A 17,001-nucleotide genomic window follows, 5' to 3' on the forward strand; every position below is an offset into this window, starting at 1 on the left:
TACTGTGTTAAGTTAATGTGTATGCAACATAACAACTGGTAAAATATCTTTGCCAGCATCAGAAGAAATTTACGAACAAATAAACCAAACGATTCATAACAAACTATAAATAGTCATTACTGAGTAACTTCGATAGATTTTTAGCCATTATTAAGTCCAGGATTAAATATCTGAACAAATTATATACAGTACACCTCTCAGGGTAAAAGCAACACATTCGATATATTATAAGTTGTGTATGCGTGTTGATGGAGAATTAGATAATAGCGGTGGGAGATAAAAACTTCACACACTATCTTGCGCAACATGTGATAGATTCAAGGGTCACCACTAACAAACAAATTTAATGAGGAATGTTCAAGCTCCATATAGATAAGTTACACATACTCACAAGCATGTGAGCGGTAAAAAGGGTGATTGGATTACATTATAAAAAAATTTCACCGCAAACAGGATGTGAAAGCTAGGAAATAAATAAAACGAAATGCTTCATAGCGGATAGACAATTGATAAAATATATTTTTGTGTTATGCAATACATAATATATTTGTTTTTTTATTTATAGAAACAATGTATATGCAGTAAGCGAACTCAGTCCCATGATGGTACAAGGGTAATGTCAACATCTAGGGTGACTTAAATATAGTTACTATCAGAATCTAAAGCAACAGTTCATGTTTAACGAACATAATGAGGTTATTAATAGAAGACACTTGCCTAAGGTACCATACCGTGGGGCTGAACCCATAATCACACAGCCACGCCTGCTTTAAACTTAATGTCTTCAAAGGCATTAAAACAAGAAATTATTCAAATGAACACACTCACTGTTAATTATTAACTCATTAGACGCATTAAACAGGAAGCTTTGCATTAGATTCTGATTGTATCTACGTTTAAGTCACCCAAGATGTTGACATTACCTTTGTACCACCATAGAATTGAGTTCGTTCACTGTACATACATTTGTTGACGATCCTTCGGTATAGGTACCGTAAGTGGCTTTGTTTACATTTCTGAAGATAACAGAAACTTTTTTCTCCCACCTCTAACCCCCCATATATATATTTAAAAAAAAAACACTTTCTTGAAATGTATCCGGTACTTCCGGTACCTATACCGAAGTTACGCCCATTTGTTTTTGATCAGGATATCGGCGGATATCTAGCATGGCAGGATAGGACATTATGTTATCAGCGAACAGAAATATTGATGATGATGCGTCTGGGTCCTCACCGTCTTTAATTGTACATATACGTGTGTGTGTATTGTAGTCATAAATATTTATATATTATTCTTGCAATCCTGTCTGTTCACTGAATTCATCTCATGGATGGTCGACCAAAGTCTTGTGAGTGGATTTGGTAGAATGAAGCTGAAAGAAGTCTATTGTGTGTGTATGTGTATATATATATATATATATATATATATTATATATATATATATATACTAGCAGTATCGCCCGGCGTTGCTCGGGTTTGTAAGGGAAATAACTATATAAGCATTTTTAGAGAGTTATAGCCAAAAATTAGCAAAAAATGCATTAAAAATAGAAAAAAAAATATGGTAAATTTTTTTTTAAATCGTTGACTCATCGTAGACGTTTTTAGAGAGTTACTTCCCTTATATAATAGCGAAAAAATGCATTAAAATGGAAAAAATTATGTTAAATTTTTTTTTAAATCGTAGACTCATCGTAGACGCGCGCTAATACCCAGAAGGGCTCGATATGAATCACGACTATAAGATACCCGGTTTTGGTTAAACTGCACCGCAAAATGTGGGAGTAGTTAGGAATCTAACTTGTACGAGACAGACACACAACTTGACTTTTATATATAAAGATATATATATATATATATATTCTTCCTTTCTTTATGATATTAAAATATAGGGTGATACTTACAAACAGATAGATAAACTGAATAGAATTATTTGACTGTAAGTAAATTTACAAGACATAAATTATAAATTAGACATTAAATAAAGATTGAATAGATAATCTTGGAATTAGAACCAGGGTACATCTAATCTATAACAAATGGGCAGTTATAATGGCATTAAATTAAAAAATTTAAAATTTTAATTGGCATCTTCCAATTCATCATCATTGTTTAACGTCCGCTTTCCATGCTAGCATGGGTTGGACGGTTCAACTGGGGCCTGGCAAGCCCGAAGGCTGCACCAGGCCAGTCAGATCTGGCAGTGTTTCTACAGCTGGATGCCCTTCCTAACGCCAACCACTCCGAGAGTGTAGTGGGTGATTTTATGTGCCACCGACACAGGTGCCAGTCGAGGCTGGCAGACGGCCACGCTCGGATGGTGTTTTTTATGTGCCACCGACACAGGTGCCAGACGAGGCTGGCAGACGGCCACACTCGGATGGTGCTTTTTATGTGCCACTGACACAGGTGCCAGACGAGGCTGGCAGACGGCCACGCTCGGATATGGTGTTTTCTTATGTGCCACCAACACAGGTGCCAGACGAGGCTGGCGAACGGCTACGGTCGGATGGTGTTTGTTACGTGACCACAGCACGGAGGCCAGTCGATGCGGTACTATAAAAGAAATACTTTGACCAGTTTATAATTTCACAACTTCAAATATAATTTAAAATATAATTTGATTTTGCATTATGAACTATATTTGGATTACCAGATAATATAATGAATTTTATACAAAAGTATTATGGATTGCTACAGAGGAATTACCAAGGAGACATATGAATCTAGATTATCCTATTCATTTATATTGCCACTAATTATCCAAGAATAAGGAATATGGATCACATTCCAAGTTGAAGTCTCAAAATCAATAATGGCACTAATCAGCAATTAATGATCTACTCATCATGTCTGTAGTGTTTGTAAAAATTCTGTAATACAGCATCTGTTTGCATTACATGTCCATGTGATAAATATCGTGAATAGATGGAACTGTAACAAATTGCATGGCTACAACACACACATGATTAAAAAAGGTGAAGACTTATGAGAGGGCGCTGAAAATTTTCTGGCTTTAAGGGTATCGTGAAAGGCCTGGTTGGAGGCTCAACTTTCTGAGTCTTTTTACAGGGCTTAAAAAAACTGAAGGACTGCTTCAATAAGTGTGTGAATCTGAGAAGGTAATGTTAAGTAAAATCATAATTAACTGATCCTCCAGTTTTTTTTCTTTTACACAAAGCCAGGAACCTTTCAGCACCCCCTTGTATATAATGAAATTATACTGGACCTAGACACATCAGTTGGGTGACTTGCCCTGACCAATGCAACTCTACCACGCCAGATGTCCTGAGCTTCTAGTGTCTTCCACAAAGTTGATCAATATATATGTTCTTCTTAGTCTGCTGATACTCTTTTACTCTTTTACTTGTTTCAGTCATTTGACTGCGGCCATGCTGGATCACCGCCTTTAATTGAGCAACTCGACCCTGGGACTTATTCTTTTGTAAGCCCAGTACTTATTCTATCGGTCTCTTTTGCCGAACCGCTAAGTAACGGGGACATAAACACACCAGCATCGGTTGTCAAGCAATGCTAGGGGGACAAACATACACGCACACACACATATATATATATACATATATACGACAGGCTTCTTTCAGTTTCCGTCTACCAAATCCACTCACAAGGCATTGGTCGGCCCGGGGCTATAGCAGAAGACACTTGCCCAAGGTGCCACGCAGTGGGACTGAACCCGGAACCATGTGGTTGGTTAGCAAGCTACTTACCACACAGCCACTGCTGTACATCCATGTGTAGATTTTCCTGAGAAGGAAACCACTGGATATTTCATCTTTGCCTTTCCAACTGTGTCCTGCATAACATGTTCTTTCTCAGGTTTCCAAGGTGATGGTAAGAAGACTGCCATACAGTCACTGCTTTACAGGTTTTGTCGCCAAGAAAGATTGAGAACTGTAAAAAGCACCGTTTGAATGTTGATCCTCATGGAAGCAGTGACAAGTGACTGAGACCTTTGGCGATACACTGTGCTGGAGAAGACCTGTCAAGCCTAGAAAGATCATAGTTCTGGCCAATACTGGTTACATAACTGGCACCCATGCTGGTGGCACATAAAAAAACACTCATTACACTCTTGGCGAGGTTGGCATTAGGAAGGGCATCCAGTCAGAGAAACCATGCCAAATTAGACTGGAACCTGGTGCAGCTCCCCAGCTTACCAGTTTTCAGTCAAACCATCCAACCCATGCCAGCATGGAAAACGGACATTAAATGATGATCATGATGATCTCATTTATATATATAGCGGCATACATACACCCTTGTGTTCACCTTATGTATCTAAATTTTGTACGACTCTTACTCTATCTTTTATTCCCCCTCTCATTTTTCTTCCTTTTTCTTCCCCTCCCCCATCTCACATTTCTTGGCCTTCTCTTTCTTTAACTTCCACTATTTCCCACTCATTTATCTCCCCTGTACCTTTCTCTTTGTCTCTGATTTTTTTCTAATCCTTCAATCCCACTGCCCCCTACCCATCTCTCCTCCTTCCACGTGATGGGTGTCCGGCCAGCCATGATCTTTCTTGGCCTGACTGCCGACCATCAACACCTCTTGTGTCCATCTCCTATGTTCCTGCCTTTAGGCTTTCACTTCATACACGCCAGCTCAACTTGATTCATTCTCAGTTGAAAGACACCGGTTGTTATTTCTTGTTGTTTGTATTCGTAATTGTGTACTGTTCACTGTTTTTTTTTTGTCTTTGTTGCTGTACACAGTCACTAGCTTTCTTACAATGCTCTTAGTTTAGACTTTTTGGGGGGAAACCAGATCGAACCCTCTCAAGTGTAACTGCCCAAAATGATCGTGACTTCTGGAACTTGACTGAGGAAAGAAAGCCATGAACAACCTGCTTTTTTTTGCCTGTCCTTCTAATTGTTGTTTCTCTTGTCCATCTTTGTATCGTCTATCTGCCCAAATGTTTTAATGTCCTCTATTGCGTTTTTGTCCCCTTTTATATATATATATACTTTTTTCTTTACTACCCACAAGGGGCTAAACATAGAGGGGACAAACAAGGACAGACAAAGGGATTAAGTCGATAACATCGCCCCCAGTGCAAAACAGGTACTTTATTTATCGACCCCGAAAAGGATGAAAAGCAAAGTTGACCTCGGCGATATATATATACCGTCCAACCCATGCTAGCATATACATACTACATATGTGGAAATCTGTGAATGTATGTTTGTGGCATTGTTATCTAACTCCTACTACATCGTTTTATTGATTTTGATGAAACTTGACACATGAGTAGAACTCATGCATGGAAAACTAGTGACATACTTAGATTGTTGAAAAAATTGATAATAGGGCTCCTGGAAGGGATTCTTATAGCTACTACATATAACTAATATATTATTTTCAAACATCTAAGGGAAATAATCCATTCACTCCTGAAAGGGATCCTTATATATAGCTAAGGGAAATAACCCATTCATGTTTGTAAATTATTTCATATAAATCAAATTGAGTGTGCTTATTTCTTAGTATTTGAACTATTTGAGTTATTTTCGCAATGTATCCAGTACAACACTTAAACAAGTAAATAGCATTTTCCTAAACAATAGATCCACTTATTTCGGTTAGTGACTTATTCAGGAATATACCAACACTAGTGCTGCTGAAGGTAATATCCTCTGCAAATACACAAAAGCTTTTTTCAGAGTTATTTACTTTGAATTGTTATTATCTCATATCTAATTAGCTTGTTATTACGTAACATGCTTCACGATTTTAGTATACATACCTTATTAGTATTTCCTCCTAAGTTCTATATACTCTGGGAACATATTAAAGCCCTTTTTGGGACTACTTTATTTGAATTCTTACTTTCGGGTAATTAATTTCATGTTATTATGTAACTGACTTCACAATTTGGGTATTCATAACTTATTGGGAATTCTTAAAAACAAGATCCTGTTTAAGACAGTTCAGTATTCTCAATAAATGCACAAAAACCATTTTAAGGGCTTTATACTGTTGCTATTGGACTAGCGAAACAATTATGAGAACGGAACCAAAGGATAAGCCCCACTTTCCCAGGAATTACCAGGTACGTCAGCTAGCATATATATATATATAGTTAATCCAAACAAGAAAGCACAAAAAACACAACAACGCGAGGACGTGGAACAAATATAGTATTATTGGATGCTCAGGAAGGAAGGGAAGAAGGAGGGTTTAACGTTTCGAGTGGAGCTCTTCGTTGGAAACATAGAAGGAAAGATCCAGAGAAGGGAAGACAGAGGAAAAAAAATCGCTAACGGTACACACGCGGTCACATTTTGATATATATGTATACACACACACATGTAGTGTATGTATATATTGGTAACTTTTAGTTCAATCTAATTTATATCTCTTTACTCCAAGACTGACTTGTCTTTCATTGACCCTTACACAATTAAATTCTGGGTTTGATATAATGAGCAAGCCTCTCAAACCCCACACCCACCAACTAACCCCACACACACATGCAAAGGATAACAATGTCCCAGTATGGCTACTGTCCAATAAATGAAAATAATATAGTGTTTTGCATCTATGGGTAGGATGAAGTTGATTTTACAGCTGGCTGCCTTTCCTACTGCACAGTACCATAGGCAAGTGTCTTCCACCACAGTACTGGACCAACAAACGTTGTCCTGTATAACCACTTAAAATCTTTCAAGTTATTGTTTAGTTCCAAATTGGCCCTGCATGAGTAGACATATAATCAAAACACCTCACCTGCATCTAGTCATTTCTTTTCTTTCCCAGCATGCTTACTATGGACTCTGTTATCCAATGTGGCATTCTAGTAGGGTATTATTTGAGTGAGATTCTGCTGCTCTTTCTAACAGTCAAGGAAACTGGAGCAAGCAAAGTTAGTGCTTTGCTCAAAACACAATATTCTCTCTCTGACAGCAGCACTCATGTTGGAACTTATAACCAACCACATGGTCTTTTGATATTTTAGTTTCACAGACATTATATTTCATGCATAAACAATCTTTTACCTTTTATTCTGGAGCATCACTTTCAAGATACTCATTTTATTAATTAAGTTATACTTAAGACTTCACTTGCTCTGTTATCTGGTGGTCTCTAAGTAAGTTAGGAGTAGACAAGTGGATTGTTTGAGCCATACAAATAATGTATAGTGGTATATTTGGTCTGTCCATCTGAATGTATCATCAACATTTATTGTCCATTGTCCATGCTGGCATAGGTTGGATGGTTTGACCAGGGCTGGTAAGCTGAGGGGCTGCACCAGACTCTATACAAGTGAAAGGATAAGACTGTATATACATGAGTGTCCATCTATACTATTGATACACAGTTATGCTGTCTTGGACTCTACCTTGATGTCCTTATTATTAAAATATCTTGATTCTATTGGATCCTGCAAATACGTCTGGCAAATATGTCCTGGCTTTTGTTGACATGGAGAAAGCCTTTGACAGTATCCCCTGATTCCTTATCTTGTGGTCAATGAGGAAACTAGGGACAAATGAGAGGTTAGTGAGAGCTGTACAAACGGTGTACAGGAATGCTGTCAGTAAGGTGAGGGTTAGCAATGAGTATAGTGAAGAATTCCAGGTAGGAGTAGGGTGTCCACCAAGGATCATTCCTCAGACCCCTCTTATTCATTACAGTCCTCCAGACAATAACTGACAAATTCAAGACAGGATGCCCCTGGGAGCTACTGTATGCTGTTGACCTTGCCCTAATAGTGGAGTTACTAACAGAAGTAGAGAAGTTTCAGGTGTAGAAGCAATGTCTAGAATCAAAGGGCCTTAGAGTCAATCTAGCAAAAACCAAAGTCTTAGTAAATAGAAAGGCAGACAAATCACAAATACCTTCAGGTAGATGGTCCTGCTTGATCTGTAGCAAAGGTGTAGGTAGAAACTCTGTAAGATGTACCCAGTGTAAGCTATTGACACATAAGAAGTGCAGCAATATCAGAGGAAGGTTAATGGGGAAGATAGTTTTTGTGTGTGGCAGATGCACAGTGGCACTAAACACTGAAAATGTGCAGAAAACAGCTTCCATCACATGCCAGGGAGAAAAACTAGAAGTAGTTGATAGCTTCTGTTACCTAGGTGACCAAGTCAGTAGCGGGAGTGGATGCTCTGAGAGTGTAGCTGCTAGAATAAGAATAGCCTGGGCAAAGTTCAGAGACCTCCTACCGCTGCTGGTAACAAAGGGCCTCTCACTCAGAGAGAAAGGTAGACTGTATGACGCATGTGTATGAACAGCCATGCTACACAGCAGTGAAACATGGTCTGTGACTGCTGAGGACATGCGTAGGCTTGAAAGAAATGAAGCTAGTATGCTCCGCTGGATGTGTAATGTCAGTGTGCATACACAACAGAGTGTAAGCGCCCTGAGTGAAAAGATGGACATAAGAAGCATCAGTTGTGGTGTGCAAGTGAGATAACTGTGCTAGTATGGTCATGTGTTATGCATGGATGAGGACAGCCGTGTGAAGAAGTGTAAATACGCTAAAGTAGAGAGAACCTGTGGAAGAGGAAGACATGGGATGAGGTAGTGAAGCACGACCTTCAAACGTTGGGCTACACAGAAGCAATGACAAACGACTGAGACCTTTGGAGATATGCTGTGCTTGAAAAGACCCGGCAAGCGAAGTGGGATCGTAACTGTGGCCTCTGCCAGTGTTGCATAACCAACCCATTTAAGAGTACCCTTCAATCATCAGGCAATATGCTGTGCTTGAGAAGACCTGTTGAGTCAAGTGAAATCATTGTCATGGCCGATGCCAGTATTGCCTGACTGGTACATAAAAAGCACCATTCAAGCATGGTCGATGCCAGTACCGTCTGACTGGCTCTTGTGCTGGTGGCACGTAAAAAGCACCCACTACACTCTCAGAATGGTTGGCGTTAGGAAGGGCATCCAACTGCAGAAACCTTGCCAGATCAGATTGGATCCTGGTGCAGCCTCCTGGCTTGCCAGTCCTCAGTCAAACCGTCCAACCCATACCAGCATGGAAAACCGACATTAAGCGATGATGATGATGTATGTATGTATTCCACACCTTTTGGTTAATGGTCTTTTTAACACCATCACCACTTTGCACCTTAGTAAAGTCTACTCTGTTGCAAGCATTTAGGCCATTTATTGAGGATACCTTTGTCTCCCTTCTTCTCAACAGGAAGGGCTCTAAAGTTCCATCCAATCAAATGGAAAAAAAGAATACAAAAACAATGACAGATCGACGTAGCTAGCTATCCACCAATCTATCTAAAACAATGAGCTTCCATATATTTCCCCAATCTAATTCATATCATTGGTCAGCCAGAGATCATAACGGAAGAAGCTTGGCCAGAGTGCACTGCAGTATAATCAAACCACAAAGTAGCTAAATGAACTTCTTAACCACAAAGCCATGCCTGAACCTGGTTATAGGTATAATTAACTGTGGAATTTCACTATGAGCAACATATCCAGCAAATTGTTAGTTTATGTGATTTGGATGAGGTTATTATTTGTTGAGGTTACATTTAACGACATCTAGAGATGACTTTGGGCAACTTATAAACTGTAGTACCTGCTTTGATTTGTTGATCATCTCGTTTATCCCAGGATAGCTGTACTTGAACAAAACCCTTCCGACCATGACCATCCAATCTTATTTTCGGGAATTTAGTATCTTGCCTACATTTTCATAGAAAATATCGTATCCCTCATTTAAGAGAGTAAGATGTTACCTGAAACGGTTTTGGCTGCTATTCTAACAGATCGATTGATTCACTGCATGATGGGTTCCTTGTTGATTCGTAATATCTATATTAATAGTTGAATATAGACTATTCTTATTGGATAATCCATTCATTACAATTTGTGTCGGATGATGATGACGATAATCTCAGTACTCAATATAGTTACAGGCTCAACGTCACTACCCTTTTGTTATCTTGCCAGGTAATATTCAGAATACTTCTGATAGATACTTTGGTGGATATTAGTCAGGAACTTATTCCAGATTTCAAGGTACATGAGCGACTGAAAATATCAGACTCCTGGTCACCTGAACACAAAACCAGTTTACTTAATCCATAGTTATTGCCTTTTAGTCACTTCAACAAGAGTAGACTGGAGCAACATGTGGTATATAGTGTCTTGCTGAAGGACAGAACCTTATAATACCTAAATCAACAGATTATGCGCTTTCATAACATTTACACATACATGTAACAGATTACGATGTTTAAAACGTTAGAGTTTTGACAAAGAGTATTATAAATATACTAAATAATATACATAAGTAAATATCAACACTAGTTATTATGAATCAGCAAAAGTTGAACTCATTTTCCAATTCTGTCGTCTCTTGTGTCTGATTTTTCACACTCCCTATATTTAAATTTACACGCACACACACACATATATACATACGTATACATTTACACACACACACACACACACACACATACATTTACACACACACACACACACATATACATTTACACACACACACACACATATACATTTACACACACACACACACACACGCACACACACACATTTACACACACATTTACACACACACACACACACACACACACACACATATATATATATATATATATATATATATATATATATATATATATATATATATATATACATATACATATACACAATCAGAAACAATCTGGAGGGATTCGGAAGTGGGAGTGGCGCCAGAAATTTTAAACTTATTCACTTCACATTTTTTAATGTACAGAATATGTAGTAAAAATGTGAAATGTGAAATGAAGCGCTCGTGTATCCAAGAGATCTTGAATTAAATCAACATAAATATTGGTGATGTCACGATAGAGGGATGAGAGAGAGAGAGAGAGAGAGAGAGAGACTGGGAGAATAACTTAAGAAAATATAGATACCATTTACAACTTTTCAAAATTATTTTAAGAAAAATCGCAGAGAAGTTACCAATTAAAAAAATAACCATCGCCGTGTGGGTGTATATATATATATTATATATATATATATATATATATATTCTTATTCATCTGAAATATTCTCCCAAGAAAATGCGACTGTATTCTGATTATCGTTAGCATTTGTAAGTGAATGTAAGGGCAAGAGTACACAAGTGTGTGTGTGTATATATATAAAACACACACACAAGTATATGATGGAGTGATTTCATCACTACCCAGTTTGTCGGTTAGTGCGATCCACCATGCAACAGAAAGAAATGTCTTTTTAACGCATGAAGGATCACTGCACATAGCGTGAGACACTCAAGAGTTACGACCGAGTGAATCATCAACTTCGAACGGATAAATAAAATAAATGAATAAGCACTGATATATGCTTTTGTATCCCTCCACCTATATATATATATATATATATATATATATATATATATATATATATGTGTGTGTGTTTGTGTGTGTGTATGTATGTATGTTGGCTAGAAGTTGTTACGATTTCTAAAAAAAAAAAATAACCTCTGCAATCAAATTACATAAAATGGTATACAATGAAAAATATAAATACGAACTACAGAAAGAAAGAAAAAAAAAACGCCAGGCTTATATAGTAAGCGATGGATTTTGGAGACAATAAAAGGAAATAAGAGAACCATGGATATTATATATACAAGAACAGAGGCAATCTTGTTTTGGATAATTAATGAATTGAAACTTACTCTTTCGATGGACATGTTGTCAAATATTGTAGCATTATTCGGGTAATACAATTAAAAAAAATCGTCCTGCCTTGAAGCAAATTATCATTACCCCATTGTTTATGAAAGGGTAAGAGAAGAGAGTAAAATAACAACAATAATGATATTAAACTGTTTAAGCCTGTCAGGCCGTCTCTAACATTTCTTACTTGCCTGTAACCATTGACCTAACAGGTGATAGCAAAGGAATTACTTCCGTTAGGTCAAACCACCAATATCACATCACTTTCAATAATAACAACAACAAAAATTACTTTTCCGGTTTAATTCGCAGTGAATATTTAAAAATAACAAACAAAAAAAAAACAAAGAAGTGAATTGAAATAACATATATTTTCAGGGAGATATTTTATTTATGAATAATTTATCTTATATTAACCAAGAAGAAATAAATTTATAATTTTTTTCATCGATATCTCTTTTGCTTTTTTAAATCCATATCTTCTAAGTTTGTTGTGTCGTAGTTTTGTTGTGTCATCTACCTGTTATATATATTTGCTGCTCACTAGTTTCATGTCCAACTTCCAGTTTGATGTCAACAACGTAATCGTTTTTTTTTTTCACTGTAGACGAGTTGACTTTTCGGTCAATTACTGGGGAAAATAATTTCACCATGTTGTGGTACGAAGACTCGATAGCAAAAGCGATACAAATATCAAAGGATAGAAAATGTATCTTCCTAGTCTATGTATCTGGTAAGTCTTAATGGACAGAAGCAGAAAAAAATCTTCATTTCACGAATGCTTCGTGTTCTTCAATCGCAATTTTCTCTCTCTATCTCTCTTTATATTATAATAACTAAATGTATAAAGCCATTTTTATAATTTTCTGTGGCAACTACAGCAGTATTTGATCGAAATCCAGTTTAAATGTTTCTTTTCAGTAGATTTTACAGCAACGAATTTAGTCTAAGTATATAAAAAAAACCCAGAAATGTCGCGTTTTTGTCGAGTCACAGCTATTTCCTCTCAAGCTGAAATTTTCCCATCGATAATCTTAATCAATTAATCTGACAAGGTAGTTTATATCCTCTGTATTATGCTATGCTGATGACAGCAGTTAAGATTTAAATTCAGAACCAAGTGAGACTAAACAGAATTCAATAAATTTAGCTCACCACTTTTGAGTTGATTATGTATGACACCATTAATTTTTATAATTATTAGTATTTATTAGTATTTCCTTGTGCATCTGCCACTTGTTCACTAATTTTCAAAACATCATTAACCTTTTGAATCGGGGCTAACGGTTAAAAAGTTGGTGGTTACCAACATTTTAACAGTTAGCCCTCATCCATAATTAAGTTTCTTTATTGACCACACAGGGCTGCACACAGATGGGACAAGTTACAAGGTAGAGCTTTTCTTTGGGGGGGGGGGGATGGAAAAACAAAAAACAAAAGAAACAAAAAAAAAAAGAAAGGGGTGGCGTAGGTTTTCGATCAAGAGGGATCGTAAAAAGGAAGAAAAGAACAACAAAAAAAAATCTATAATTAACTTAGTTAACCCTTCTATCAAGTCGTATCAAACTAATTGTCATCGCCCATCATCACCAGATTCCAGATTTTATCTCTAGTAGTAAATTTTATTTCGATTGTCGTTGCTTACGTCCACGTCGAACCATTTTCAACTCAAATACTTTTAGAAAATACATTTTCCACCGTGACGTCATGTACACGTTTGTGTATATAACAACAGTAGTGGATAATTAAAGCAACATTGATTTAAATTTGTTCTTACGACTTCTTCGGGTTGGATAGTCAAGCATTTGAAACTTTCATATATTATTTTCACGGCGATCTTTCGTCTCTAGTAGACCTTTCCGTCGATTTCCGTAAAAGAATTTTTATTTTTTATATATGGGCTTGCGGGAATTTTTGAAGTAATATACATACATATACACATACACCGAGTAAAAAATTTCAGTTATCTCTTTCTTTCACACATTACTCTGTCTCTTCACACACACTAACAGAAGCACTTCACTTACACAACATACTGTCTGTGTCTCACACCCCATGAAACACACACACACATGTACATCAATGCTTGCCATGCACGGTAACTTCAAAAGAACTTCCCTCGTCATAAAATGGCTTTCTCTTAGTCTCTTTCGCTCTCATTACTTCAAAAGTTCCCGCAAGCCCATATGTAAAAAAAAAAAATTTTTTTACGGAAATCGACGGAAAGGTCTACTAGAGACGAAAGATTGCCATTTTCACTTTAATTTACTTGGAAACCGAAACAAAAATTTAACGTAACTTCAACAAATTCTTACAACCCTAACAACAACTAAGTTTTATCAGGATTTATGCTTGACCTTCTGGAAAATACACACGTACACATACACACACATCCACTCACGAGGTTTAATCTGTGATAAGTCGTTTTTATACACTTATCATCCTTGTGACATGTTCTATTTTCGAGCTGATTTCACCAGTTGAATTATTTCTGAAGAAACAAACGTCGGTTACTTATTTACCATTGGTTTATTAGCTTTGCCTATTTCTGTTCTAGCCAAAAGTTTAATCAATCATCATATAATTATTTCTACAAATGCCATTTTGTTGTTTCCACCAGCTGTTTCTTTTTGCAAGCAACAAACGAATCAACAACGGTTGCTTGACATGCTAGATATAGCAGCCATATCTATCCCAAATCACACCCCTACCATGATATATCATAGATTTTACAGCCCGAAAAGGGGGAAAAATGTCAAAACAAATACTTGAATTGCCTGATACATTTTGGAGTTTTGTGCATGCGCTTAAAATATGGGTCATGTGCATGCGCAAAGAAATTGTCACACAACTATAGGTTTCCAACCGTGACCATTCCGTAAGGAGTCAGAATTTTTTTTTTTTTTCAGATTAGCATATATTAGGGAACGCTTTTGTTGATACTCACCCGAAACCCTAATCAATGACGTGTATCATAAATTAGGTTTATTGATTTTCACTGCGTATACAAAAACCAAAAGAAATCAGACTGCTAAGAATTCGTTTTGAAAAAATTTTGTTTTGAATCGTAAAATCTGGGATTATTATTCCCTCCCACCTTAAAAATTGAAAGGACACAATATACCATCTAAAGAGATATTGGATGGCCATGGCTGGGATGTCATTGATCTTATGTCTGCTTGATCAGGCCGATATGAGATCAAACCTGTGGTGCACAAACTAATACCCCAATTTTGTTTTATTACACATGACAATTTGCGTTCCTTTTCAGTCATCACTGCGCCCATCCCCTGAAATACTGGGCGGGGTAATGATATTTGAATCCCCGACGAAATAATAAAAGAAATGTTTTAATACATTTTCACTTTCTATAGTCATCTGAATAACGGAAGTTATAGCATTGTATTTTTTCCACTTTATCACTATTTGAGAGAAATACTGCTATATTAATTTTGTTTGATAGTATTTACCATTTCTTCAATCATAACGTGCCAAACCATGCGTATTTATTTCTTCAGCTCTTCCTGAAAATTTTTCACTAATATTGTTTCTGGATTTGGCTAATTCGGAAATGAATTTTGAACAAATGATTCTTTATGTAGTTAACAGCTGAGGACCATACTCTTTACTCTTTACTCTTTTACTTGTTTCAGTCATTTGACTGCGGCCATGCTGGAGCACCGCCTTTAGTCGAGCAACTCGACCCCGGTACTTATTCTTTTTGTAAGCCCAGTACTTATTCTATCGGTCTCTTTTTGCCGAACCGCTAAGTGATGGGGACCGTAAACACACCAGCATCGGTTGTCAAGCAATGCTAGGGGGACAAACACAGACACACATACACACACACACACACACACACACACATATATATATATATATACATGACAGGCTTCTTTTAGTTTCCGTCTACCAAATCCACTCACAAGGCATTGGTCGGCCCGGGGTTATAGTAGAAGACACTTGCCCAAGATGCCACGCAGTGGGACTGAACCCGGAACTATCTGGTTGGTTAGCAAGCTACTTACCACACAGCCACTCCTGCGCCTATACTGTTGCTAAGTAGATACAAGCTGCTGGTGAATATAAGAAATTGGAAATTGTTGTAGATGTCTCTTAATAGACATGAAGAAATGGGATTGTCAAGAAAGAGAGAAAAAAAGTCAGCATATGATGGATATAGGCGTAGGAGTGGCTGTGTGGTAAGTAGCTTGCTTACGAACCACATGGTTCCAGGTTCAGTCCTACTGCGTGGCACCTTGGGCAAGTGTCTTCTACTATAGCCTCGGGCCGACGAAAGCCTTGTGAGTGCATTTGGTAGACAGAAACTAGTGTAAGGAACATAAATTGTGAAGGTTTGGTGGAAGATTTTAATTAAAAACTTATGAAAACAAGATATAAATACAGTAACGAAAGGGTTAAACCCTGTTTCACACGTTCTGAGTAATATAAATAATATATATATGTGTGTGTCTGTGTTTGTCCCTCCCAACATCGCTTGGCAACTGATGCTGGTGTGTTTACGTCCCAGTAACTTATCGGTTCTGCAAAAGAGACCGATAGAATAAGTACTAGGCTTACAAATAAAAAGTCCTGGGGTCGATTTGCTCCACTAAAGGTGGTGCTCCAGCATGGCCGCAGTCAAATGACTGAAACAAGTAAAGGAGTATATATTTCTCAAAATCTATGTTCCTTACACTAGCTTAATGATTTATGTTCCTTACACTAGCTTAATGATAACTAAGTTATTTTACTAAATTCTTTGTTATATTTAAAGTAATTGAAAGAAACACAGAGCATCTCAAAATAAATACAGTAACGAAAGGGTTAGACCCTGTTTCACACGTTCTGAGTAATATAAAGCTCCCCTATCATAAGTTGCAAGTTACTCTGGTGGTTGAAATAAAATGGGTAATATGTACCATATATGATGTGAGGACATCAAGGAAATATGTTCTGTGTATCACTTGATACACTGGTCATACAAAGGGTTTAAGGAACCTCAGATATCAGTACAAAGTTAAACTAATTGATCACCAGCTATAAATGAGCTGATAATTAAATGGTTTCATTTAGTAAATATGCTTGCTCATAGGCAAAAAAAAGAAATTGTAACATTGAAGATATTTGCAGCTCATTTGCTGGCATCTGCCCATCAAAGTTGTCTGGTTGCATGCTGCCTCCACTCATGCACTCACAACTTACTCATCATCCCTATTGTGTATCCCACCTTCCTCCATCCTTCTGTGTTGTAGGTCTCTATCTCCTCCATCTCAACATGTGCTACCTAGGATCTTTGGGCTCCATACCTT

At 37.2% G+C, this 17,001-nt stretch overlaps 2 protein-coding genes across 3 annotated transcripts in view; one reads left to right on the plus strand and one right to left on the minus strand.

The window, feature by feature from the left end:
• LOC115209394 (steroidogenic acute regulatory protein-like) overlaps positions 1 to 11,952 on the minus strand; it is an 80,347-nt gene extending 68,395 nt beyond the window's left edge. Inside the window, exon 1 of one of the 2 annotated variants that reach the window (XM_029777784.2) lies at positions 11,689 to 11,952. In XM_029777784.2, coding sequence (XP_029633644.1) covers positions 11,689 to 11,703 — 15 coding nt within the window. In that variant the 5' untranslated portion in view covers positions 11,704 to 11,952. Of the gene's footprint in view, positions 1 to 3; positions 318 to 11,688 lie in introns of those variants that run through there. The other variant, XM_029777785.2, reaches the window with a different exon arrangement.
• Positions 11,953 to 12,227: 275 nt separating this feature from the next.
• LOC115209643 (UBX domain-containing protein 4) overlaps positions 12,228 to 17,001 on the plus strand; it is a 33,393-nt gene continuing 28,619 nt past the window's right edge. Inside the window, exon 1 of the mRNA XM_029778099.2 lies at positions 12,228 to 12,422. Coding sequence (XP_029633959.1) covers positions 12,341 to 12,422 — 82 coding nt within the window. The 5' untranslated portion in view covers positions 12,228 to 12,340. The remainder of the gene's footprint in view (positions 12,423 to 17,001) is intronic.

Source organism: Octopus sinensis, linkage group LG3 (genome assembly GCF_006345805.1).
Source record: "Octopus sinensis linkage group LG3, ASM634580v1, whole genome shotgun sequence".
Lineage (NCBI taxonomy): Eukaryota > Metazoa > Mollusca > Cephalopoda > Octopoda > Octopodidae > Octopus > Octopus sinensis.